Here is a 23,054-nt window from a genome sequence, read left to right as displayed (position 1 = left end):
CTGCTCAGCGTCCTGGAAGCCCTGTCAGTTGACAGAGGACCCTCTGGAACACCCAGACCGGCCTTTTTGTCGACAGAGGTGTTATGCCTTGTGAGGAGTGGGATAAGACTCTTGACAAAAGTGCTGTGTTCTGTCTATTTACTGTTGATAGAACACCTTGGGAACTTGGGCGTTCTACAGGTTTTGTAGACAAAACCAGCATTTTGCCAACAAAACCCTCTAGCGTAGACATAGCCAAAGACTATATTATGTTTCCTTCATGTGCGTAGTTTTGTTGTTGTTCTAGTGTCTTAAGGCAAACTCCAAAGCCCTAGTTCTGTGGTTTTAGTATCATGAGTTAGAACTGTGAGGTTAAACAGAAGAAAGCAAGAACAAATGTTTATGATTATTAGAATAAAAAGGAAATTAGAGGACAACACAGTATGAAATTTGTGGTAAATAAGGAACAGAATACAACGTGAAGCCAACAACATCACATAACTTATAGGCTTGTTTGTTTTTAAACAAACGTTTCAATGTTCCTTTTCTACTAAAAATGCAGTATCTGAAGTTCAGTACTCTGAAGTAAAAGAAGAGCAGAGAAGTAACTTCAAAATCCCCTTATTCCTATCAGAGATAGGCCCCTAGAAGATCAGTAAATATACTTATCTCCTATGAAAATGTAAGATTACAAACAAAATTATAAGGAAGGACTTGTACTGTAAAGGAGATGTGACTTGTCACATGGAAATTTTATTGCAATATGATCATAGGCAGTCATAGTAAGTGAAAGGAGGTGAAGCAGCAGACCAGCTGAACTCTCCCATTTCCTCACACTGAGGATTGGTGGAGATATAAAAGCAAAAAAGACTCAACACAAAATTAACATTTCATGTATTTCTGTTGGGATTATCGGCAGATAGGACTACGGGTAGGACCCCTGTCTGGATGAGCTGCGTGGCAGCATGCCATGGCAATTTCGAAGTGCTGCGGCCGCCTGCATGGCATTTGCATGGCCATTTCTAAGTTTTGGGCTAGTATAGACACAGCCATAGTAATTTAAAGAAGTATCATGAATGGGCAGACCACTGGATGGGAGCTCTTTTTAACATGTTGCTTAAATCTAAGTAAACATGTTGTTAAACTATTATATATAACAAACATGAATTATATGTATCTAATCAACAACAGTTCAGCACTTTAGCAATGGGGAAAGTGTTCAATTTTAACTTCCAAGAGGAGACAATCAAAACAGGCATGTACGCTGGGAGCTTATCTATATTCCAGATGTCTGAAATGCACATGCCTATACACATGTGGGTGTTCTATTCAATTGCAGACCTGGCACCAAAGCATTTTATATAATTAAAACTGGGCAGTGTGCATCATTTCAGATGACAATAATTCAGTAAGAAACTGCAATAAACAATGATAAACAGGAGAAGAATAGGAGCTTTATACCAGGAAATCCATTTCAAGAACTGGCACATAAAGCTTATAAATCTTGAACCTGTAACAGCATAATTTAACTGATAAGATTATTATATTATGGAATTCTAAACTTGATAAGGGAAGCAGTATTATAGCCTTCAAGTAAAATCAAATAATTCATTATTTTCAGAAGCCATACAAACAGATTGCACATGCAGTAAATATAAAATCTACAGCATCTGGAAAGAAATTCTTCAACAGACGTTTAAAGCACTAAAGAGAACTGTCCCTTTCACACTGCTGCTCTGCTAATGCAAAAGCTTAAAAGCCAGAATTCCCAAAACAAGTTCTAACTGTAATTCTTTTAAAGGCAGCAGGCAGAAAAACATAAATGAGAAATGAATTTTGGTTCTGAATTTAATAACATTTCAGAAGTATGCTTATCTTTACTGAGAATCTATTCAGATTTTTTAGAAACACAGCCTCAAATCTAGAGTCAAGAACATGAGTTTTGTTTTCTTAAATCCAATGAACAAGTTTTCAATGTTACATAGATTTGTCAGATTTCTGGAGCATATCTTTAAGTATATATAGGCACAAAACAATATCCTTCATGATTTATCATTTTTATATACATTCACCTATAAATACACACACATTTGTATGTGTATACATAAATTATGACAGATTATTACTAAAAAAGCAAATATATTATTTGTTTTGCCTTCTTTCATTATATCAGTTGGAGATAGGTGCCTAACTCCATTATGTCCTTTTGAAAGATGCAGACCCTTTAGTTTTTAAAACTAAGTGCTGCTGTGGATGTTTCAATTCAATACAAGGCAAATTAGGAAGATGAAAAACATTAGAATAAACTAGATACAGTGGTGAAAGGAGGGAGATGTTCTTGAGTATGGCAAAGCAAATTAAGGATCATCATGTTTTGGACACAACATATACACAAAGTTCTGCAGAAGTAGAAGACAAAAAATCAGAAAGGATATAAGCTTTCTCCTAAATGATGATAACCAGACTATGTCTACACTACAGAGATCTGCTGACAGAAGCTTCTGCTGGAAGATATGTTCCGACAAAACTTCTGTTAACGGATTGCAGTAAGACTGCCAACCGGATTGAAAGAATGATCACAAAGTTGACAGAGAGCAGCTGGACTTACCGGCCACTCTCCCAACAAAACAGGCAACTAAAAGCACAGCAGACAGGTCTGCCTGGTGTCCCAGAATCCCTACTGATACCAGGCCCTCCAGAATGTCCAGACTGGCTTTCTGTTGACAGAGGCCTTCTGCCTCATGGGGGGAGCAGCAGAACGCTGTTGACAAAAATGCTGCGTTCTGTCGATTTACTGTTGACAAAATACCTTGGAAATGTGGATGCTCCGTGGGTTTTGTCAACAAAATTCTCCAGTGTAGACATAACTCCAGTGACTAAAATTGTGTGCGTGCACACGTACATCAGGATAACCTAGAAAAATGGGCACAAGTATGGATGTAGGAGAGGCAGGCATGAGTTTGTGCTCCAATCTCCATAAGACCTAAGGCCCCTAGAAGATCAGTAAATATACTTAACACCTCCTATAAAAATGTAAGATCACAGACAAAACTATAAGGAAGGACTTGTACTGTAAAAGAGACGTGAGTTGTCACATGGAAATTTTATTGCAATATGATCATAGGCAGCCACAGGAAGTGAAAGGAGGTGAAACAGCAGACTAGCTGAACTCTCCCATTTCCTCACACTGAGGATTGGTGGAGATATAAAAGCAAAAAAGATTCAACACAAAATTAACATTTCACGTATTTCTGTTGGATTATCTATTGAAGATGTTTAATCTGTTCAATCCATTGTTCTGTGCCTCTGGGTCCTAAATCATTTTTTTAAATTAATGTTTCCCTTTTCCCATTTTTACTGTCCCACTTGAAAATCCAAACCCTATGTATTCATCTGCTGCAGAGATGAAACCCTGCTTTACATTTCACATCCACAGATAAAAAGAGGAGCCTGGGGGCTGGTGAAAACAACTAACAGATTTACAACCACAATGCTCCACTAACCAAGACACTAAAATAAAAGAGAAGTGGCTAGGGCAGCAGAGGAAACTGCACTCAAATGATGCAAGAACAGCCACATAAAAGTCTGACAGAGATAATTCTACTCTGACCACACATGGAGAGAATTTGTGTTCAAAACCTGATATTTTCGTTTTGCACACGGGCGGGTATGCAGGGGAGGAAAATTTGGGCCTAAATTCATAATAAATGTGCGGCATTTAAAAAATGTCCCCTGCTCCTTCTCCTTTCAATTCTAGATTGATCACATTGATTTGTTATGTAAAAATAATTAAATCTTTTGAAAAAAGTGTTATTAATCTGTCCTCTTCAAACTCTTTCACCTTATCTAATGAAAACTGCTTTCATAGATCTTTAAAAAGGTCACTGAATTGTAATTGTTCCAGCCTCATAATCTACACTTTGATTGCCGCCGCCCCCACCCCCACCCCCCTTTTTTTTTGCCCCAAGCAGTTAACACAGTCTCGCCCAATATTTATATTTCAACTCCTTTTCCAATCAGGCATTAGATTTGTTGACAGTGACTAAAAATCTGTGTGATCAGCTGAAACTACAAAAATTCTGACTCCTAACACCATAGGTCTTCCAGAGAGACACCTGTTTCACATGACAGCTTTTGTTTTTCTGGAGCACTCTTATAAATTACTATTGTATTTGATCCTGTAAAATTTTGATTAAATATTTAAGAATTCTAATTCCAATATCAGCTTCTTTTATTCTGAATAAAACCAATATTTGGACAAGAAATATTTATACCTAGAACCCTTATACTTTTTTTCTGGCACAGCTTGTTGGTCTGGTTTTGAAACCAACAGAATCACTGATTTTAAGTGACAGCAATTTGTAAACCTAATTAGACTGTTTCCTCACTAGTATTATAAATGCATTAGCTAGTTTGAGCCACAATTTCAAAGTAAAGTTCAGTGTGTACCCACCTTTAGGAGGGTGACCAACAGCTTGTTTAGAAATTAGTGCTTGCAAAATTCTATATTTGCTCCTTCCTACCAAAGCAAAATTATGATACAAAAGAACTATAAACTGAAACAGGCCAACAGAAATGGAGAAATATGCAAGCATGATTTCCTGAACACATTTCCTGCTAAGCTGGCACTGTTTTGTGATTTTAATGTCACACTATTTACAAATACTGACTGGGAAGCATATAGGCATTAATGTACGTGAATAAGGTTGGAGTGACATCATCAACTACTGCTGAGAAATCCTTTTTTAAATGTCCACAGAAGTTTCCAGAAGAAACAGATAAGGATATTCTAGACCAGTGATTCTTAACCTCGAGTCTATGGACCCCTGGCAGTCGGTCCACAAGGGTACTGCAGGAGGTCCATGAAAAAAATGAACAAATAAAAATGATCCTAGAAAATACGTTTTGAATGGATTGCAAAGTTACAATCAATTATCATCTTTAAATTAAATATCTTCCAATAATGTTATTAATTCCAGTCCAATAATCTGTGTTGTGGTTTCCTTTTTCATTTAATGAAGTGTACAGAGCAGCTAGAATTGGTTTTCATGGAGGTTCACAAACAGTTTGGGGGGACGATTGGGGGTCTACAAATGGCTGGGAGGGCGACTGAGGGTCTGCCCTAGTGAAAAGGTTGGGAACCACTGTTCTAGACAGAGAGCGACAGATAACAGAGTTTTCAACAAGTAACTAAAATTAGAGTCTAAAAAGAGCAAACTCCTGTAGAATTTAGCTGTATAAATCAAGACATGATAGGGAAAAAAATACAAATTATCCATCTGGAAGCACAAGTTAATTAACTGATTGTGTTTCTTAGAAACAAAATATCTCGTGTTCCTGTTAAAGCAAATATACAAAACAGGTACGCCAATAAGCAGGTTACACAGTACTGCTACTGTTTCTGTGTAAAGTCAGAAGCACATTTTTTATTTGCTGAACAGTGAAATTTAGTGTATATTAGGAAACTGGTCCATAAAAAAGATAATTTAGAGCTCTATTTCTTAAACTTTCTGAGACTATGGCTCTCGCTCTCTCTCTCTCTCTCTCACACACACACACACACACACACACAGCAAAACAAAAATGAAATAATTTAAACACCATCATATCATATCACAGCTGGGGAGCTTGCAAGGGTTGGTAAACCACAGACAACAGTGAGGAGGAAAGCCCAGGAGCAGGGGCTGGAATGTCAATGGGAGGCATTGACCTCCCTTGATCCAACAAAATCACTGGTCTTGGTGTGCTCAGGTCTCGGGGGTGCCAGACCAGGAAGGTTCAACTGTATATCCAAGAAGTCTAACAGACCTGATGCAATGACCTTTACAAAAACAGAGAAACTAAAACCAAAGCAGTTTGTGATATTTGTAAAACAATGCATATATCAATACAGCAAAGTTGTTTCGAAGTAACAGCTCTTAGCGTCTACACCAGTGTTTCTCAAACAGGGGTACATATACCATTAGGAGTACACTAAAGTCTTCTGGGGGATACCTCAACTCATCTATATATTTGTCTAATTTTACAACAGACTACATTAAAAAAAAAGTAGAGTCAATAGAATCTAAAAGTTCATTCAAACAATGACTTGCTTCTACTGTTTCATGTACCTTATGCTGAAATGTTAATACAATATTTCTATTCTAATTAATTTATTTGATAACATGGTAGAAAGCCAGCAAGATTTCAATAGTAGTCTTCTGTGATATTTTTGCATGTTTTTGTAAGTAAACAGTTTTTAAGTGAGGCGTAACTTGCTGGTATGCAAAACAAATTTGACTCCTGAAAAGGGTACAGTAATCTGAAAAGGCTGAATGGCACTCGTTTCAAAGCCTCAGATTACCTTTGGACCATGTTCCGCAACCAGTGGGATGCATACTCTTAGGGGTATGCAAGAGAAGTCTGACGGTACTTTATATATATAATTTTTAAAGGGGCACTTTGTGAAAAAATGTTGAGAAACATTGGTCTACACAAAATAATTTTGAAATAGCAGTTGGCTTATTTCAAACTAGGCCATCCTCACTCCACAAAAATAGAGCCTATTTTGAATTATTTATTTCATAATAGGGGCTGTGTAGACAGGGAATAGAGCCTATTTCAAAATAAGCCACACTGTGTCCAATGGCTCCATTTCACAATAGGCTCTATTGTGTTTAGATGCGGTATTTCAAAATATCTGAGGACTATTTTGAAATGCATTTTGTGTATAGCAGCGTTATTTTGAAACATGTTATTCTGGAATAGCTCTTTCAGAATAGCTTATTTCAAAATAAGGCTGCTGTTTAGATGTACCCATAGTTTGTGTTTGGACTGCAACCGTTAACACTAGATTTCTCTGTGCAACATTAACATTGATGGGGATTTGCAAGCTGACAGAGGGGTTAACCTACCTCCATGTGGGTTATTTTCATCATGTGTTCTTTTTTCCTCCCTCCCAACTTCCAAGGATTCTGTGTGCCCTCCACACCAGGAATTCTGTAGGCACTCCTTTCCCACTGCCTGGGCTGCACGCATCCCCTGGTCCTCCACTCTGCACCCCAGTGCTAACCATTTTACCATTTCCATACCAAGGACTGTGAGCCCAAATTCTTCCCTTTCCCCTAAATTTCCTACTTCTTCGCTTCAATGAACCATGATAGTAATCAAACCAGTTCACACAAATTGTTTAGGAGATAATCTTGATCAGTAGTGGTCAAAGGGCTTTGTTTAAAAGCAACTGAACACAACTATTAATACATGCATTACTTGTGTTCTCTTTAATAACTAACTGAAGGTCAGAAATAATATACAAAGTGGATCTCAAATAAATCTCTGTCCATGGGACCAGGGTGGGCAAGAATAATGCTTCAGAGAGCCAGGACTAGTGGCTGTAAACTAATCTTACGGGGCCATGGGAAACTTGGCCACACCCGTAAGTGATCATCCAGCTAAATAAAATCATGCCACGTTACGGATGTTGTTGGATGAGATAATGCCGGACTAGAAAGATTCAACCTGTATTATAAATGAGACCCATGAGAAGTCTAACTAGTGACTTACAGAACTCAGCTCATAAGGCTGTTATTAATGTAGTATTAAGTGTAATCATAAAACATATGTACCCAGGGCAAGGTGAGGTACGATGTATACTCATTAACCATGTTAAATCCTTGTTACTGCTGTTACCCATCTGTGCGCTGCAGACAACTTATGCAGTAGAACTTTGAGATATGCGCACTTGAGTTGCGCATATCACAAGTTAACGTGATTCTGAGGGGCAGGGACCTGGCTCCAGGCTGCTTGCCATTCAGGGTGTCAGGGATTTTTTATCCCTCAGGCATTATCGTCCCCGTGGGCCAGGGGAAACAAGCCTTTGGGCCATTAATATCATCACAGGGGCAGGTAGACTCTAAAAAAGTACATAGGCTGCCATTTCGCGCCCTTAGTAACGGTCACTCTGTGTCAGTTGGTTTTACCGGTAACCTGAACTCACACACATTTCAAATCATGTATTTTAAAATCCAGGGCCCCCATTGGACAAAGGTGAGGTGGCTCCTGGGGAGGGACCTGATTAAAAACAGGCCCCTCAGAACGCTCACATGATAATGAGATCATAAATATTCATGAGAGCAGAGAATATAAGGCGGCGCCTCGCAGTGCTCAGGGTCCATCTGGTTCGGTCGGTCAGTCAGCCCGTTCCTGTTCGCCCAGTAGAAGACTTTGTGAAGAGCTCCTGATCTGAGAAGAGCTCCTGTCTCCTGAGCCTGCAGCGCTGCAGCCGCCCAGCAGAGTCCGCCCTGCTGAGACATTCTACCTGAAATCACTTTGCTTGAAATCACTTTTCTAAAAAAGCTTGGGAACCCTGAGGTAAATTTAAGTGAGGGTCGAACTGGCCTCGCTCCTAGAGCGGGGTACTGCGTCCTTACCCCTTAGTACCCAGGGTCTCCCACCTAAATCACTGCGGCATCTTCAATCCAGCCGCCGACAACAGGCTGAGAGCGGACGGGGAGTGGGGCAAACTGGCCCCATCAATAGGGTGGGGTACTGCGCCCATTCCCACTGAGGCTTAAAGCCTGCAACTTGAGCAGCACCACCGCCCTCGCTGCCACCGCCTCCTCTACCGGACTTGACCACCGGACTTGGACACTGGAATTGACTACCGGCTCATACGAACACGTAACAAACCCCCTAAACACTAACTTTTCAACCTAATTTAGGCCGTGTGGGGTCGTTTACCAACCTTATACCCTTAATTGGGATCTATTACTACCTGGGACTGCACACCTGACTAACAAGTCCCCAATTAGTTGTTTTAGTAGTTAAGTTTGTTATTGTTGTTCTGTTACCCTTTTTGTTGCCTCCCTTATTTCCCTCTCCCATTTTCTCCGATCCCCACTGTAAAAAACAGTTGGGAAGGGCCCTTGAAGGGTGGACCTCAGGGCCCAATAGAGCGACCTTGCAAGTCACTCAGGGCATATAGGGGTAAATACAAATTAATCCCTGTAGTCCGGAGACGAAAACTCACAAAACTCTTTCTCCTTGTATCTTACAAGGAGAGCCTTACCCGGGCTTCCCCCATGGAACCCTTACCCCTGTCCATAGTAAGTGCTTAAATATACAATAAATGAGTTAGCGTATAGTTTAAAGTATAATTAAAAGTAGATAAGTTAATATATAGTAATTATACTGTTTGTGCTGTTTAGCTATACTGTTTATGTTGTTTGCTAGTGTTAATAAATATATTTGTTATTTTAAGATCAACCTTCTCCTCCTCGTCTCACCCTCGCCACAGGCAATCCCTCGCCAGCTCTCGCCCTGCCAGTGGCTAGCTTCTCCCCCAGTCTCTCCCGTGGTTCGAGCACTGCGCTCCAGGCCCCCTGCCGGAAGTGGGTGGGGTCGGTCTGCGGAGGAGCGGAGCGGCCCTTCGCCAGTTGGTGGGCTTTCTGCCGGCTCCTCTGTGCCCTCGCCTGAAGCCCCGTGGGGGATCCGACGGACTGCTGGTGCGGGGTCAGCGGGGGGTCGTTTTTCACCCGCGATTCTGCCCGCGCTGTCATGGCGACGAGGATGGGATCCTCAGGGGCGCAGACCACCTTATCCACCCCGGCGGGAGAGGCTGGAGCACGGGGGCATGCTCTCCGCTGTACCTGGAGAGTGGGAGCTCGCTCGGGGAACGAGCAGGAGCACCTGTTGTTCCACAAGGGTGAGGCAGAGGAGGAACAACAAGGCACTGATTGCCAAATCATAGTGAAAAAAGATAATCAAAGTAAAAGCTATTTGGTAAAGTTAACAATGTTAGGATTGTCGTGCTTATTAGAAAATCACGACAACCTTTCATTTGATTTCCCCGAAACCTCCTTCCAAATCATGTCCATAGATTCCCGAGACCCCCTCACACCTGGGTCTGTGGAGGAATCCATGGGGAAGGTGGAAAAAATCTTAAAGACTATCGGAATCCAATATAAAAGTGGGAATTTCCCTAGATTGATCACGCCCTCACCAAAAGCCACCGATTCCATCAAGGATTGGGCATATTCCCTAATTTCTCTGAAAAAACGAGGGGCTTTTGGTAGAGGGGTGTATCACAAAAAGGACGTAATTATAACAATGACCAAAACAATACTACAATTAGAGAATAGGTGACTAAATTAAAATCCGAATTAGGAGTGGTGAGATCCCATATTCTCTCAATGATAAATCATGAATCTCAACCAATTACTAACGAATCCCGTCAGGTACAAATTAATCAGGTTAATCAGACAAACCCTAATTCTCCAAATTGTACAAAATCAGAAAGAACCCCTCTGGAGGCGTGTCCTGTTTTTGTCACGAAGACCGTGACAGATCATGATACCCACTTGTCTACCTCAAACACTATCCAGAGAGAAAGAACAACTGCGGAGCTCAAAGCCCTGTCAGACGACACCAAGCGCAGACTGGGTGAAACCACCCCGGTCTGGCTCGGGCGTCTGATATTGGAGCATGCAAACGAATGGCTTTCCCGGACTGAGGCCATCTACCTCGCCACTAATGCATCATGGCGAGGTAGCGGGTGCTCACTCCGGGACCTTCAAAACAATGGGACGTGGCCCATAACAGTGCCCGCTTTGGGGGTGCTGTTATGTAAAACCTCATGTCAGGCCACGTCAATAGCCCCTAAGAGCATCAAAACGTCTAGGGAGCTAATTCGAGCCGTGGCAGGGCTGTCAGCTATAGATTGGGTGCCCGTGATAGGAGGCCCCGTTGGGCTTACTGCAGCACAGGCTCAAAGTCCCTTCTATTATTTGCATATCCAGGACCACACCCGCGTGCCTGTCTCCGGGTCGGCTACGCGGGCGGCGGTTTCTGGGTTGCCCAGTAAGGACCCTGGGATCCTACTGTATCTTAGGGGTGCAGAAGGGCAGGAATTAGCATACTTGTTCAATTTGGAGGAAGACCTCCCGGAGATCCCCACAGAATCCCCGGGCTCCTCACCCAGGTTGAACAGACACTCGCACTCCCATGGGGAAGAGTCGTTCCCTTCGGGACGGCAAACCCCTAAGGTACACTTCAATGATTCGGCTAATTCGGCTCCCCCATCCCCAGGGCCTAGCCCCAATCCGGGACGTAGTCCCAACTCCCTGCTTAGCAGGTATAGATACGCTTTAACGGAATACCTTCTACAAAGGGGAAAGAAGACTGAAGAACTGCAAAACATATCAAATGTAAAGCTGGAGAAACAGGCAATAGGACTGGGGTGGAACCCCGAACGATGGATGGCAAATCCTAAGCCTATCGCCTATCATAAACCGTCAAAAAACGGGAGCTCCAATCACGATCTGAAATAGATAATTGTGTACCAATTTCTTCTAATCATGTTTACAATTTAAATGATAATAGCAATGAGTTTAACACAGATACCAGACCATATGTGTGGATCAAAGATAGAAATCAAGTAAAGAAAAGGTTTTTAGTTGACACGGGCGCCCAGATCAATGTTATTACCCCCGACGTAGCCCACCAAAAAACCGGGGCACACCTGTATGTCCAGGGGCTAAATCAGGCCAAGAAGGCCCCTTTGGTGAAAGCCAAATTGGGACTCACAAACGGACCTCTATTATGGTTCAGGGCAATCATCGGAGGTAAAAACATACTGGGCGTCGGAGCCATTAGGGCACTGCAGTTACAGCCTGTGTTAGCAGCATTGCCCATACGAATCACAGACCCCTTAATTCAGCACCATACCCCTGAGATTGTGAGGCCTGAACCTTGGAAGTTTAGACCTATTCCTACCGGGGGGAAGCGGCTCTGGCAGGGATTACTGAATTAATAGGTAATCTAATCAGGGAAAATCAAATTTATCGCATCAACGAAAGCAAATACCTCTCCCCAGCTTGGGAAATACCAAAACCTGGATCGACGGCCCCGGCCAAAAAATTTAGGATGGTAATTGATTACCGCAAGGCCAACGAGAGAATTCGACCAGTCCAGTATTCTGTTAAATGGGTCCGTCCAGAGATAGAAAAGGTCTTGGCCAATCAAAAATATCAATTTGGCACAACTATAGACTCGAAAGACATGTTTTACCAAATTCCTCTGGACGATCCCTGTGGGGTACTGGACTTCTCTTTCGAGGGACGCCTATACAGGTGGAAGGTATTGCCCCAAGGCTATCATAACTCCCCCTCAGTGGCTACACAGTGGCTGGCCAGGACATTGGAAAAATTAGAGATTCCCCCTGACTGTGAACTGCTCTACTACGTCAATGATATCGCTGTGGTGGGCAGGGATCAGTCAGTGGTCCAAAAAGTTACTAATCAGGTCATCTCACAATTGAACTCTGATGGGTGGAAAATTAATAATGAGAAATCTAAAATCAAACCCATCCAGGAGTTCTCGTTTTTAGGAATCGAAGTCACGGCCAACCACTGGGCCACTGAAATTGATCAAAATCAAGTGCAAAAATGGTTAAATCATCCTCCCACAACTTTAAAAGAAACGCAAGAGGTACTTGGCTTTCTAAACTATCATCGGTCACTAATCCCTACCAGATACGCCCCTGCCCTAGGAGTTTTGCAATCCAAATTAAAGAAAACACACAACTCAGTTTGGTCTGGTGCTCAATTAACGGGATACAAATTGATGTTACACTCCTTACAGACCCCATCAAAGTTGAACCGGGTAGATCATAGTTCCCCGGTATTGATCAATCTTGAGCTCAGCTTTGACCAAGTTATTGTCAGGGTAGAACAAGGTAATCATGTCGTCGGACAAACAATTAAAAAATTATTAAGTAGTCAGGTTCGGTATGGCATCTATGAAAAGATGCTCCTCGCCTTAGAGGCGGCAATGCCTTGGAACCACCTCCATGGGACAGTAAGAGGCCCGGTTGTTTCATCCCTCTGCTGGCTCATGGAAGGGCACCCATTGGAGTTTGGTGGTGAGGATTTGACTTGGGCTAAATTACTCTATTTGGCGAAATCTAATTGGGCATCGTGGACCTTGATAAACGCTCCTCTTCCTGCGGAACTAAAACCTTCCGCAATTGTCATCAGAACGGAGAGTCACGCTCCATGGTTGTTTTCTGATGGCAGCACCAATCAGATGGTAAAATCCGGAATGTTCTGTGCCAAGTGCAACTATCTGAAAATCGTGACGGAGGCACAGGACACCTCTGCCCAAGCTGCAGAGGTGAGAGGCGTTTATCTCGATGTCCAACACGCGATTGAAAAACACACCACCGAAGCTCCAGTGTTGGGAATAGATTCGGAATACGCGATAAAGATCCTGACGGGAGAAGGATCACCGCAAAAGTATAACAACATTTGGCACCAAATTAAGACTATGGTCAACAAGTCTAAATCACGTATTTGGTGCGTAAGACATTGCCCTTCCCATAGACCCGACTCGAATCAACTACATTCGTTCCTGGACTCTCACCTACAAAGCTACGGTGGGCAGCCATCCCCAGATAATTCCGATCAGGCAGAGGTGTGTATTAACGCCAGCTTAAAAAATCCTAATTCGGCTGAACTGGCTCGCTGGTTGCATTGCACCTGGGGCCACTGGGGACCAAAGGTCTGTCGAAAGCTTTGGAGGTCAGAATCAAAAGCCCCTGACATAGCTTTCAAGGTCTGGAAGGACGTAACACGCAATTGTCTTGAATGTAATACTAACAAACGATTAAACCAAACTAAATTTCAAAAAGACTCCCTAGGTCCACAATATTTTAAACCTGGGGCTACCTGGCAGGTAGACCTTATGGGACCCTTGCCAGGGGCCCGACTGTTCTCTAAAGCACTCGTCATTGTGGATCTAGGGACTCGCCAAGTATGGGCAGCTCCAACCAGGCGAACAACTGCTAAAAACATAAAAAATTTGTTAATCAAGTGTGCAGCCCATTGGGGTATTCCCCAAGAAATTCAGTCGGATAACGGTCCCCCATTTAATTCTTCCCTTCTGGACTCCTTGTGTCGTGAATGGAACACACATTGGCATTTTCACCTACCGTACCACCCCGAAGCCAACGGGGTGGTTGAACGAAAAATTGCTATTATTAAGGAACATTTAAAAATAAAAAACATTAATCAAGATTATAAAGGCTGGCATGTACATTTGGACAAGGTTTTAGTAAACATCAACCGAGCCACATCCAGGTGGCCGGATATCCAGCCAAAAACCAAAGAACCATGGAAACCCGTGTATAAACATGAAGACAAAGTGTGGGTGCTACCGCCAGGGCCAGGACAATCCAAACCAATCATGGCCAAAATTAATCAACCTGAACAGTACCCCAATACCTACCTTTTACAAGATCCAAAAATCGTTGTGCATCACAACTGGTTGAATAGACGAGGATTGTAAATTATAATAATGAATTCTCTTTAATCACCATTATAGATTGCCCTAAGCCTGCTTCCGACGGAGACCCTTGACCATTGGGACGTTAACAACGTATATATCAAAACATCCACTGTTATAGCTCAAGAATTAAACCTCACCCATTGCTGGATTTGCACAGTCCTACCGGATAGCTCCGAGGCAGGAGTCTCATTAGTCCCAATACCACTAACGGAGCAGCTCATCACATCCTCACCGCGCCCACCATCACTAAATCCTGATTTTCCTGCCGCCCTGAACGCAGATCCAGAGCGTCGCTTGACCTGGGCGGAGGAACAGCTTAACAATACATTGTCAAAAGAAAAGTTGGGCAGTGGTGTTGGGTATGCAATGGGACCAATGTGACTCGGTCCGTAAACCAAGGAGGGGGGCATGGGTGGAAAGATGAAAAATTAGAAATCAAACCGGTACCGGTAGGAAAGAGTGCATGTCTAAATTATGTTTTAAAAGAGGGACTTATAACAGCAAATCAATGGAAAAAGGGTGTTAAGTATTTTTGGGCAAAAACAGACACAGAAAAAAACACAGTGGTAAGAATGAAGGAAGTGGGACTTGGTTCAGCGCATACCTGCGCATATAAAAATGAGTCGAAACTGTATTATTGTACCATATTGGGGGGTCCAACGAAAAGGCAAGTCCCCTTCACAGGATATTATAGTCACTACACTCAGGACTATACAAAATATGAATGTGGCAAGCCCATGGTCGCTTTGGCGGGCCACTACTTCATCTGCGGCCGCAGAGCCTACAAAACTCTGCCCGCAGGGTGGAGTGGATCCTGTTACTTGGCCTACGTCCTCCCGGATGTAAGGATCCATGACAACTTACCCAAGGGGAAAATTAAAAATGTGAAAGAAGTAAAATTCAAATCGCTAGAGCTAACTTCCACCCAGGTAGAAATGTTAAAAACACCGCCTTTAACCTACAATGAGGTGGTAGGGTGGGCGTGGCTCCCTCCCCTAGGGGTAGTTCGACTGGGAAAATTAATGATCAAGCTGCAAATTTTACTAGAAATTATTGCCAATGAAACCGGACATGCGCTAATTGAATTGGCGACTGAACAACAGATCATTCGCAAAGCCGTGCTACAAAATCGTATGGCTCTAGATATGATTCTTGCAGCAAAGGGGGGTGTATGTGCCCTAATAGGGGAGGACTGTTGTGTTTACATTACGGACAATTACGAATCCATCGTGAGTAGGGCTAAGCATATCATGGAGGTGGCTTATGTTCCCCCAGAACCACCATCGTGGATAGACTCGTTAAACCCCGGGCAGTGGGACTTATGGAATTGGATAATAAAACCACTAGGGTATCTTGGCGGACAAATTTTAAGAGGGTTCATTTCATTATTGCTAATCATTGTTGCCGTGGGATTGATTGTGTTTTATCACCATGCTTCACAGCATAGTTTTAGAAAGAGAGGTTGTGGGTGGTTTGTTTATTCCATTTTGTAAAACAAACAACAAGAAACAAGAGATTCATCTTACCAGAAATGTGAAGGTTTTACCAACTTCGAACTTTTTAATAACCTAAAATCTAAATAACTGTAAAATAAAATGCATATTATTAGTAAGAATTTTTTTTAAATTAGTAATTTTGCTGTCTGTGCAAAATAAAATAATGGGCTGCCCTTGTCTCCCCAGTTCCCCAAAAATAATAAGCAAGGTTTTCCGAAAAATGTAGCAGTTTAAAAAGTCTCTAGCTCCATCTACTGGACCAATTACCATCATAACTCCTGTTGCAAAGGAACAGAAAAGAACCAAATCTTGCCCAAAGCACTACCAACAAATATTCCTTTTCTCTCAAATTCAAATTTTCCTCTAACCTTCTTTCACTAGTAACAATACATATTATAAACTTCAAAGCTCATATATAGAAACAGGACTTCAGTACTTATTCCAATCTGGACTATCTCTGCTACACCTAGTCTACAGGTTGAACCTCTCTAGTCCAGAACTCTCAGGACCAAACCAATGCCAAATGAGAAAATTTGCTGAACCATGGGAGGTCAATATTATTTAGCAGCATTACCAAACACTTCTAGTGCTTACTAGGGTCATAGAACCCCATCTTCGAAAGAATCCTTCTTCCCATTAAATAAAGGGAAGAAGGAGTCCTTCCAATAACGGTTTACTTTTGAAAGAGCAGCATCTGCACTGGCTTCCGTCTTTCGAAAGAAGCTCTTTTGAAACTAGAACATGCAGATGAGGCACCGAATATGCAAATGTATACCTCATTTGCATTTTTATTTACCTCATTCGCCTACCTCTTTCGAAAGAGGATTGCCAGTGTAGACGCAGCCCCTGAGTCCTGCAACCTCTCCTACTCTTCTGTCCGTCACCTATTTACCTGGCATCCCTGGAGTTCATCAAAAATACTGTTGCCAAAGATCACCTTCTTAACCTACTCTGTTAATCACAGTACACGCACTACCTTGGAATCCCTCCATGCCCAGTAGAGTAAATTGTGTCGGCTTTGGTTTCAAATCTTTACATAACTCATTCCTAGCCTGTCTCGTTCCTCTTGTCTCCTTTTGCTTTTTTCTTCACTCTCCTCCCAACCCCAACATCTCACCCATCTCATTTGCCTTTCACTTCCAAATTTGTCTTTGCCCCGCTTCCCCTATGCAAGCAATGCCATCCCAAAACTGAGTGTCAAGCCAGTTCACTCCTAAACCACCACCACCACATGTCCTACGAGAAATTTCAGTTAAAATTTAAATGTTAGACCTTTTCACCTTAAGCACTAGACTGCTTGTGATGTATATATTTACAACAAAATGACAATATACAGTGCACAGACTAAGCCATGAGTCAAATGAAACATTTTTGCATCAGAAAGAATAACCACTCTTTAAAGCTGACTACCTCAGGTTTGCTACTCACTTTTAGACCCTCCATTTAATACAATGCAATAATGAAGACAAAGAGGTCCATACTGAGGATTTTTGCTTCTGAACTACAAGAAATATTTTTAAAATCTGAGGTCTGCCATAAAGTTACACACCTGGTCCGTATCTTGCACCAGAATTGTGTAACAGCCATAAAGACCACAGATATTCATGGTGGAATTTACAGTTTGATGCAGCCTGAAATATGAGAATTAGAAACTCTGTTAAGTTATAATTTACATTAGGCCTCATCTAAGATGGAAAAACATGAGTTCAGACAAAACTCTTCGTATTGTTAAGACTAAGAATACACTTGATTTATTAAAAATGTTAATACACTATTTAGTAAGGAAAAAATTAAATGAACTCAAAGCTTTTTACACAAAACTTAATGCTCCCTGGGTCCTGCACACATACATAACATAAATTCTTTGTCGTTTTTTAAAGTTTTAGGCTATGTCTCCACTACAGAGATCTTTTGAAAGAAGATCTTCCAGAAGATCTCTTCTGAAAAATCTTCTTTCAAAAGAGCGCATCCACACACAAAGGGGCATCTCAAAAAATCAATCCACTCTTTTGATAGAGCATCCACACAGCCCCCCACTCTTCTGAAAGAACAAGCCAGGGATCAAAAAATCCGGCACCATAAGAACTGCTCTTTCAAAAGAATGGCCCCTGGAACATCTACACGCTCCTTTTATCAAAAGCATCTTTCAGAAAAAGGCACTCTTCTTCATCTGGGAGCAGAAGAGGGCTACCAAGAAAACAGACATGTTCTTTCAATTTTGGATCAAATGAGCAGATTTTCTGTGTAGACATTCCACATGTTCTTTTGAAAGAGGGCCAGATATTCTAGAAGAACTTGCTAGTGTGGACACAGCCTTATTGTATTTTTCATAATATACTAAAAGGTAAAATATATCAAGATAGTTATTAAGTGAAATAGTGATCTAAAGAAGTGCAAGTATTTGGGAAAATAATGGTAATGAGTGTGATATAAAAAATACAGAGTATACCAGAACAGTAATGCTTTTGTATTTTCAAGCTTGAAAACACAGAATCTTTCAAATGTACAAAGAAAAAGTTGAAACAGACAAAAGTGGTACTTCCAGTTCTGAATGACTGCAAAAATTGTGATTAACAGCGAGTCTTGGTATGTGGTATAATCTGTGTTTTCTTGTACAAGCATCTACATAAGCAGCTAATGATGCTGACTTAAAAATATTGACAACATACTTAAAATTGGTTTTAGTTATTTTTAAGGCATGTTAATATCTTAGAACTTAGATAACAGAACTAAGAGACAAAAAAGCTATATGGAATTATATTAATTTGTTTTATTAATTGTTGGGGATTTTTATCTCTAGAACATAATCGCCCCCGTGTGTCAGGGGAAACAAGTCTCTGGCTGAGGTAAAATCTATACAGGGACATGGACAAACGAAAAGCTTTACGGCTGCCATTTTGTGGCCCCACCTACGGCCATTTTGGGGCAGTTAGCTCCCCCAGTAACTTGAATCCATGAAGCTAGGATTCAAAGAGCCCTCTGATTGGTCAAAGGGAACGGGCTTCTGCCAGCTTCCAGAACCTTCAGCCGAGAGAGAGGACCTGATTCAGAACCATAACACACATCATGAATATGGAAATTACCTTATGAATAATCATGTAAACTCCCTATAAATCCAGGGCTCTCAGCCCATTCGGGGTCACTCTGCCTCGCCTTCCTGGACTGGACACTCGCCCTGGGAAGACTGCAAGCAAGATCCCTGCAGCATTGTGACCAGAGCTGCGGGGTAGAATTACTGTGACAGCAGTCCTCTAGGTGGCTCTGTCAGAGCTAAATCACTGTGGCAACCCTCCCTCTGGGGGGGCCTCTGCCTCAGAGCTGTGAAATCACTGTGGCAACCACCCTCTGGGTGGCTCTGCCTCAGAGCTGTGAAATCACTGTGGCAACCACCCTCTGGGTGGCTTTGCCTCAGAGCTGGGAAATCACTGTGGCTCTGCCTCAGAGCTGAAGAGGGCTGTGCCTCAGAGCTGTGAAATCACTGCGGCAACCGCCCTCTGGGTGGCTCTGCCTCAGAGCTGTGAAATCACTGTGGCTCTGCCTCAGAGCTGTGAAATCGCAGTGGCAACCGCTCTCTGAGTGGATCTGTCCCAGGGCTGAGAGAAATCACTGTGACGCCTACCCTTTTGAGGGGGTGCTGCTACTGAGCTGAGCGAATCACTTCAGTATCTGCCTTTGGGCAGTACTGCTAAAAGAGCCAATCACTGCGGCCCAGCCTCCCCTGAGGGAAGCTAGGAGCTGCGAAGCGGCACCACTGTACCAGCGCCCCTACGAACTCCAGCACCACACTTGCGTCGAGGAGCAGCAAGTGGGCCCTCCGGCGTACTCACCGGGTGGCAAACTGGCCCGTGGCTCCGGCCACGGGTACTGCATACCCGGTGGGGAAACCGAGGGCCCACCAACATCATCCAATCATCGCTGCTCCCCCAGGCCACATCATCGCCCACAAGCTGCACGCGTGCTGGGGTCAACTGACTATTGTACCGGACTGGACATCTTACCTACTGTGACCCGTATACCGGACTGGACATCGCATTCGCTGGACATGTAAAACTGATAAGGCCCAAGGCTCAGCCAGGCCTCATACATTATATAAGAACTCATACATTTATCTTACCTAGAGACATTTGGTAGGCACCAGGACCCCTTACAGGGGAGTGAGGGAGCATAGCCCTCACTGTGCCTTTCTCCGACGGGGGGAGGGTAATGCCTGGGGGCCTGACCCCATGCGGCTGGGCCTATTTAGCCTACGTCATACAAAAGCCACACTAGTTTAAAAAACGTTTTATTAGATGTAATATGGTACTGTTTTGTAGTAGTTAATGTAATGATAGATTGTTTGTTTAGTAATAGAGTGCTTAGGATAAGTAAGTAATAAGTGTTTTCCCTTTATTTCCTCCTTATCTCTTTCACCTGAGTGGGCAAAAAAGCCCCAGGAAAGGGCTGGGGTTAGGAGGTCGGTTGAGGGCAAAAGGACCTGGCGGCCTCCACTACTGGCCACTTGGGCTGGGAGTAGTGCCCCTGCCCAGACTCCCTTTCCTTCCTTCCATTTCCCTTCTCCTAACGCACATACTTTCCTTTGCGGAGCAATAAATATAATACTACAAGGATCCAAAATGGACTTCAAAATCATACTTGTAAGTTAATTATAGTTAAGATTAGAGTTAATAATTTAACGAACTGGTTTATGTGCTTGTTTTACTGTTCCTGTTGCGTTTTTGCCTGTTGTTATTTGTTATCTTGTTAGTCATACTTTAAACCAGTGTTGTCGTCTTCTCTCCCTGACCAGGTGCCTGCCTGCTAGGGGGTGGGTGGACCTTAGGTGGAGTTCCATTGCCCTTTAGTGACTACGTTACACCTCCTGCTGGTGGGTGGTGGGACTCCCCCTTCCTCGAGGACCCTGGGTTCTGGCCCCAGCTCACCCGCACGTCAATCGGCTACCACGTCGCGGGGGCAAACCACCGGGAGCTGTCATTAATAAGCTAAATATATTCTCTATTAAAAGTTGTTTACAGAAAAGTGACAGTGGAGATGTTTCTACCTCACCCCTTCAGAGTCATCAAAAGCTGGATATATGCTGTGGAGACAATTCAATCTTCATTGCAAATTTTTTGTCTCTCTAAGTCTATCTTACCATCAAACATACCTCCTGATACTTCACGGTGTTTTTTGTAGTGTTAACACATACCTACTAACAAAAGGAAAGAATATAAACGAACTTCGTGTAGATCATAAACAAATAATTGCGAGAACTAGATGAAATTTTTCAAACATTAAATATGCAGAAGAATGCAGTTACAAGTTGAATTTAGTGAACCATTTTGGCCAAATAAAAAATGGTAGAAATAGTATTGAAAAAATTAAACTGAGCAAATTTGATACAATATTTTTATCAAACTGTCAGTTCAAAATGTTATTTCAAAATGTCATTTTGAATCACTCTTTAAAATGCTTTATTTGAGCTGAATCAAAATTTTGCCATTTTTCACTGAGAAAAAAAATGAAACATATCAATTGCATTTCAAAATGAGACAAAATCTGGATTTTCTAGTTCGGCAACCAAACTTGGGGGGATGGTGAAAAAAAAACAAGTATGTGCCCCACTTGGATAATGATGGTGTAAGTACTTAATTACATAAACAATTAAGTAGGACTTATCTTTTAAATCTATGTGAATGCAGAAATCTCTATGGGATACTTCTGACCTGCTAGAAATAAAATGGTATTTAGTCTTAACTGATAAAGATAACATTGGTACCTCCTATTTTCTGCCAAATGTGCACCTTCATCTTTAAGCTGTTTACTTTTCTCCATGCAGTCTTCCAACAGAATTTCCTTTCTTCTCTTAGTGGCATGGAGCCAGTCAACATTACCATTATCAACTAGACCCTTGTCATCAGCTGCTTCAGCTTCAAATTGTTGGGAAGTGGCCTTCGAAACCTTCTCACCAATCTTCCTCTTCCACCCAAAGGAAGCCATTCTAAAAAACTAGATGAAAACATTTTTAAGCAGTTTGTTTCCAAGTGTAAAGAGGAAAAAACATTATACAGTAGATTCATCTGTTCATCTTGACACAGAGAACATAACGTCAACCAGCCACTCAATCACATGCACGTTGAGCCAGATGGCAGTCCACTGCCAACACAAAGGCAACGTAATTTTGAAACTGTATGGGAAACATTTCCCTGTCAGTTTGATTAGAAAGAGAGGCAGTTATTCAAAGCAACTGAAAGATGTAGAATGCTGAAGTAGTCCTGGCAGAGACAGAGGACACAAGAGATAGTCAAAGGTGCATGATAAATAACAAAAACCTGTTATATCTAGAATCTCTATAGACCATGTTTTGAAATGTGGGTGGAATTTAGGGTACTGACCTAAATCTATAAGCTCTAAACGTTGGTGAAAGGGCTGACTTGGCAGACCTTTTTACTCTGCATCAGACTCCAATTACCACGCTAGTAGCAAACCTCTATCAGCATGCAAAGTATTCTTTGAGAGGACCCCTCATCTTCTGACCATTCAGCAAGAAACATCAGCAAAGGCAGCAGGGGCCATATTGATGCAGCTGTGGAGGGGGAGAACATCTAGGAGACGGCGGTTTGACGTTTATTTTTGACAAAGCCACAGAAGCGTGGATGTTCTCTTTACACTTCGCTACAAAACTACCTCAACGTCCTGTACAACAGCACAGACGCCCGGGGCAGGGGGGAGTCAGACTGAGCAAGAGGCCGTTCAGCCCGTTGCGCGCCTCTGCTCACCAGGGGGCGGGGGTGGGGAGTGCCGAACTGTATATGAGAGACCCACTTCAGGCCGGGGTGCTGCAGCACACACCCTGCACCCCTAGCTCCAGCACCTATGACAGAAAGCACCATCCTGACTCACAACTACAGGCTCGGGAGGCCCAGGGTCCACGGGACAGGGGGTGGGGGTGGGCGCTTTACTGGAGACTGGCCGACCCAAGCCAGAGGGCTAGTTGAGTTCACAGCGACATCAGGCCCAGCCGCCGCACCGCACAGCGCCGCGGGTGGAAGCGGGCCCGAGAGGACGGAGAGGCGCAAAGCGTGGCCGGAGGTGGGGGGAGGGGGGAAAGGGGCGAGAACAGAGGCCGTTACCTGGCCCCGTCTTCGGCTATCGCTCTTCCTCCGCCCCTCAGCGCACGACCTTTGAATCCGCCTAGCACGGAAGCGGAAATAGCCGCTGCGTAGGCGGAAGCGGAAGGTGTTCTCCCCGACTTGCCCTCAGCCGCGGTGAGAGGAGCAG

At 42.9% G+C, this 23,054-nt stretch overlaps 1 protein-coding gene across 1 annotated transcript in view; it reads right to left on the bottom strand.

Annotated features, from left to right (window-relative positions):
• Positions 1–22,973, bottom strand: part of TTC33 (tetratricopeptide repeat domain 33) — a 78,157-nt gene extending 55,184 nt beyond the window's left edge. The window contains exons 1-2 of the mRNA XM_074995623.1: positions 22,907–22,973; positions 21,553–21,782 (exon numbers count right to left, since the gene is read on the bottom strand). Coding sequence (XP_074851724.1) covers positions 21,553–21,773 — 221 coding nt within the window. The 5' untranslated portion in view covers positions 21,774–21,782; positions 22,907–22,973. The remainder of the gene's footprint in view (positions 1–21,552; positions 21,783–22,906) is intronic.
• Positions 22,974–23,054: the final 81 nt, after the last annotated feature.

The sequence above is a fragment of the Carettochelys insculpta genome, chromosome 5 (assembly GCF_033958435.1).
Source record: "Carettochelys insculpta isolate YL-2023 chromosome 5, ASM3395843v1, whole genome shotgun sequence".
Taxonomy (NCBI): Eukaryota; Metazoa; Chordata; order Testudines; family Carettochelyidae; genus Carettochelys; species Carettochelys insculpta.
This window is presented reverse-complemented; position numbering and strand designations above follow the sequence as displayed.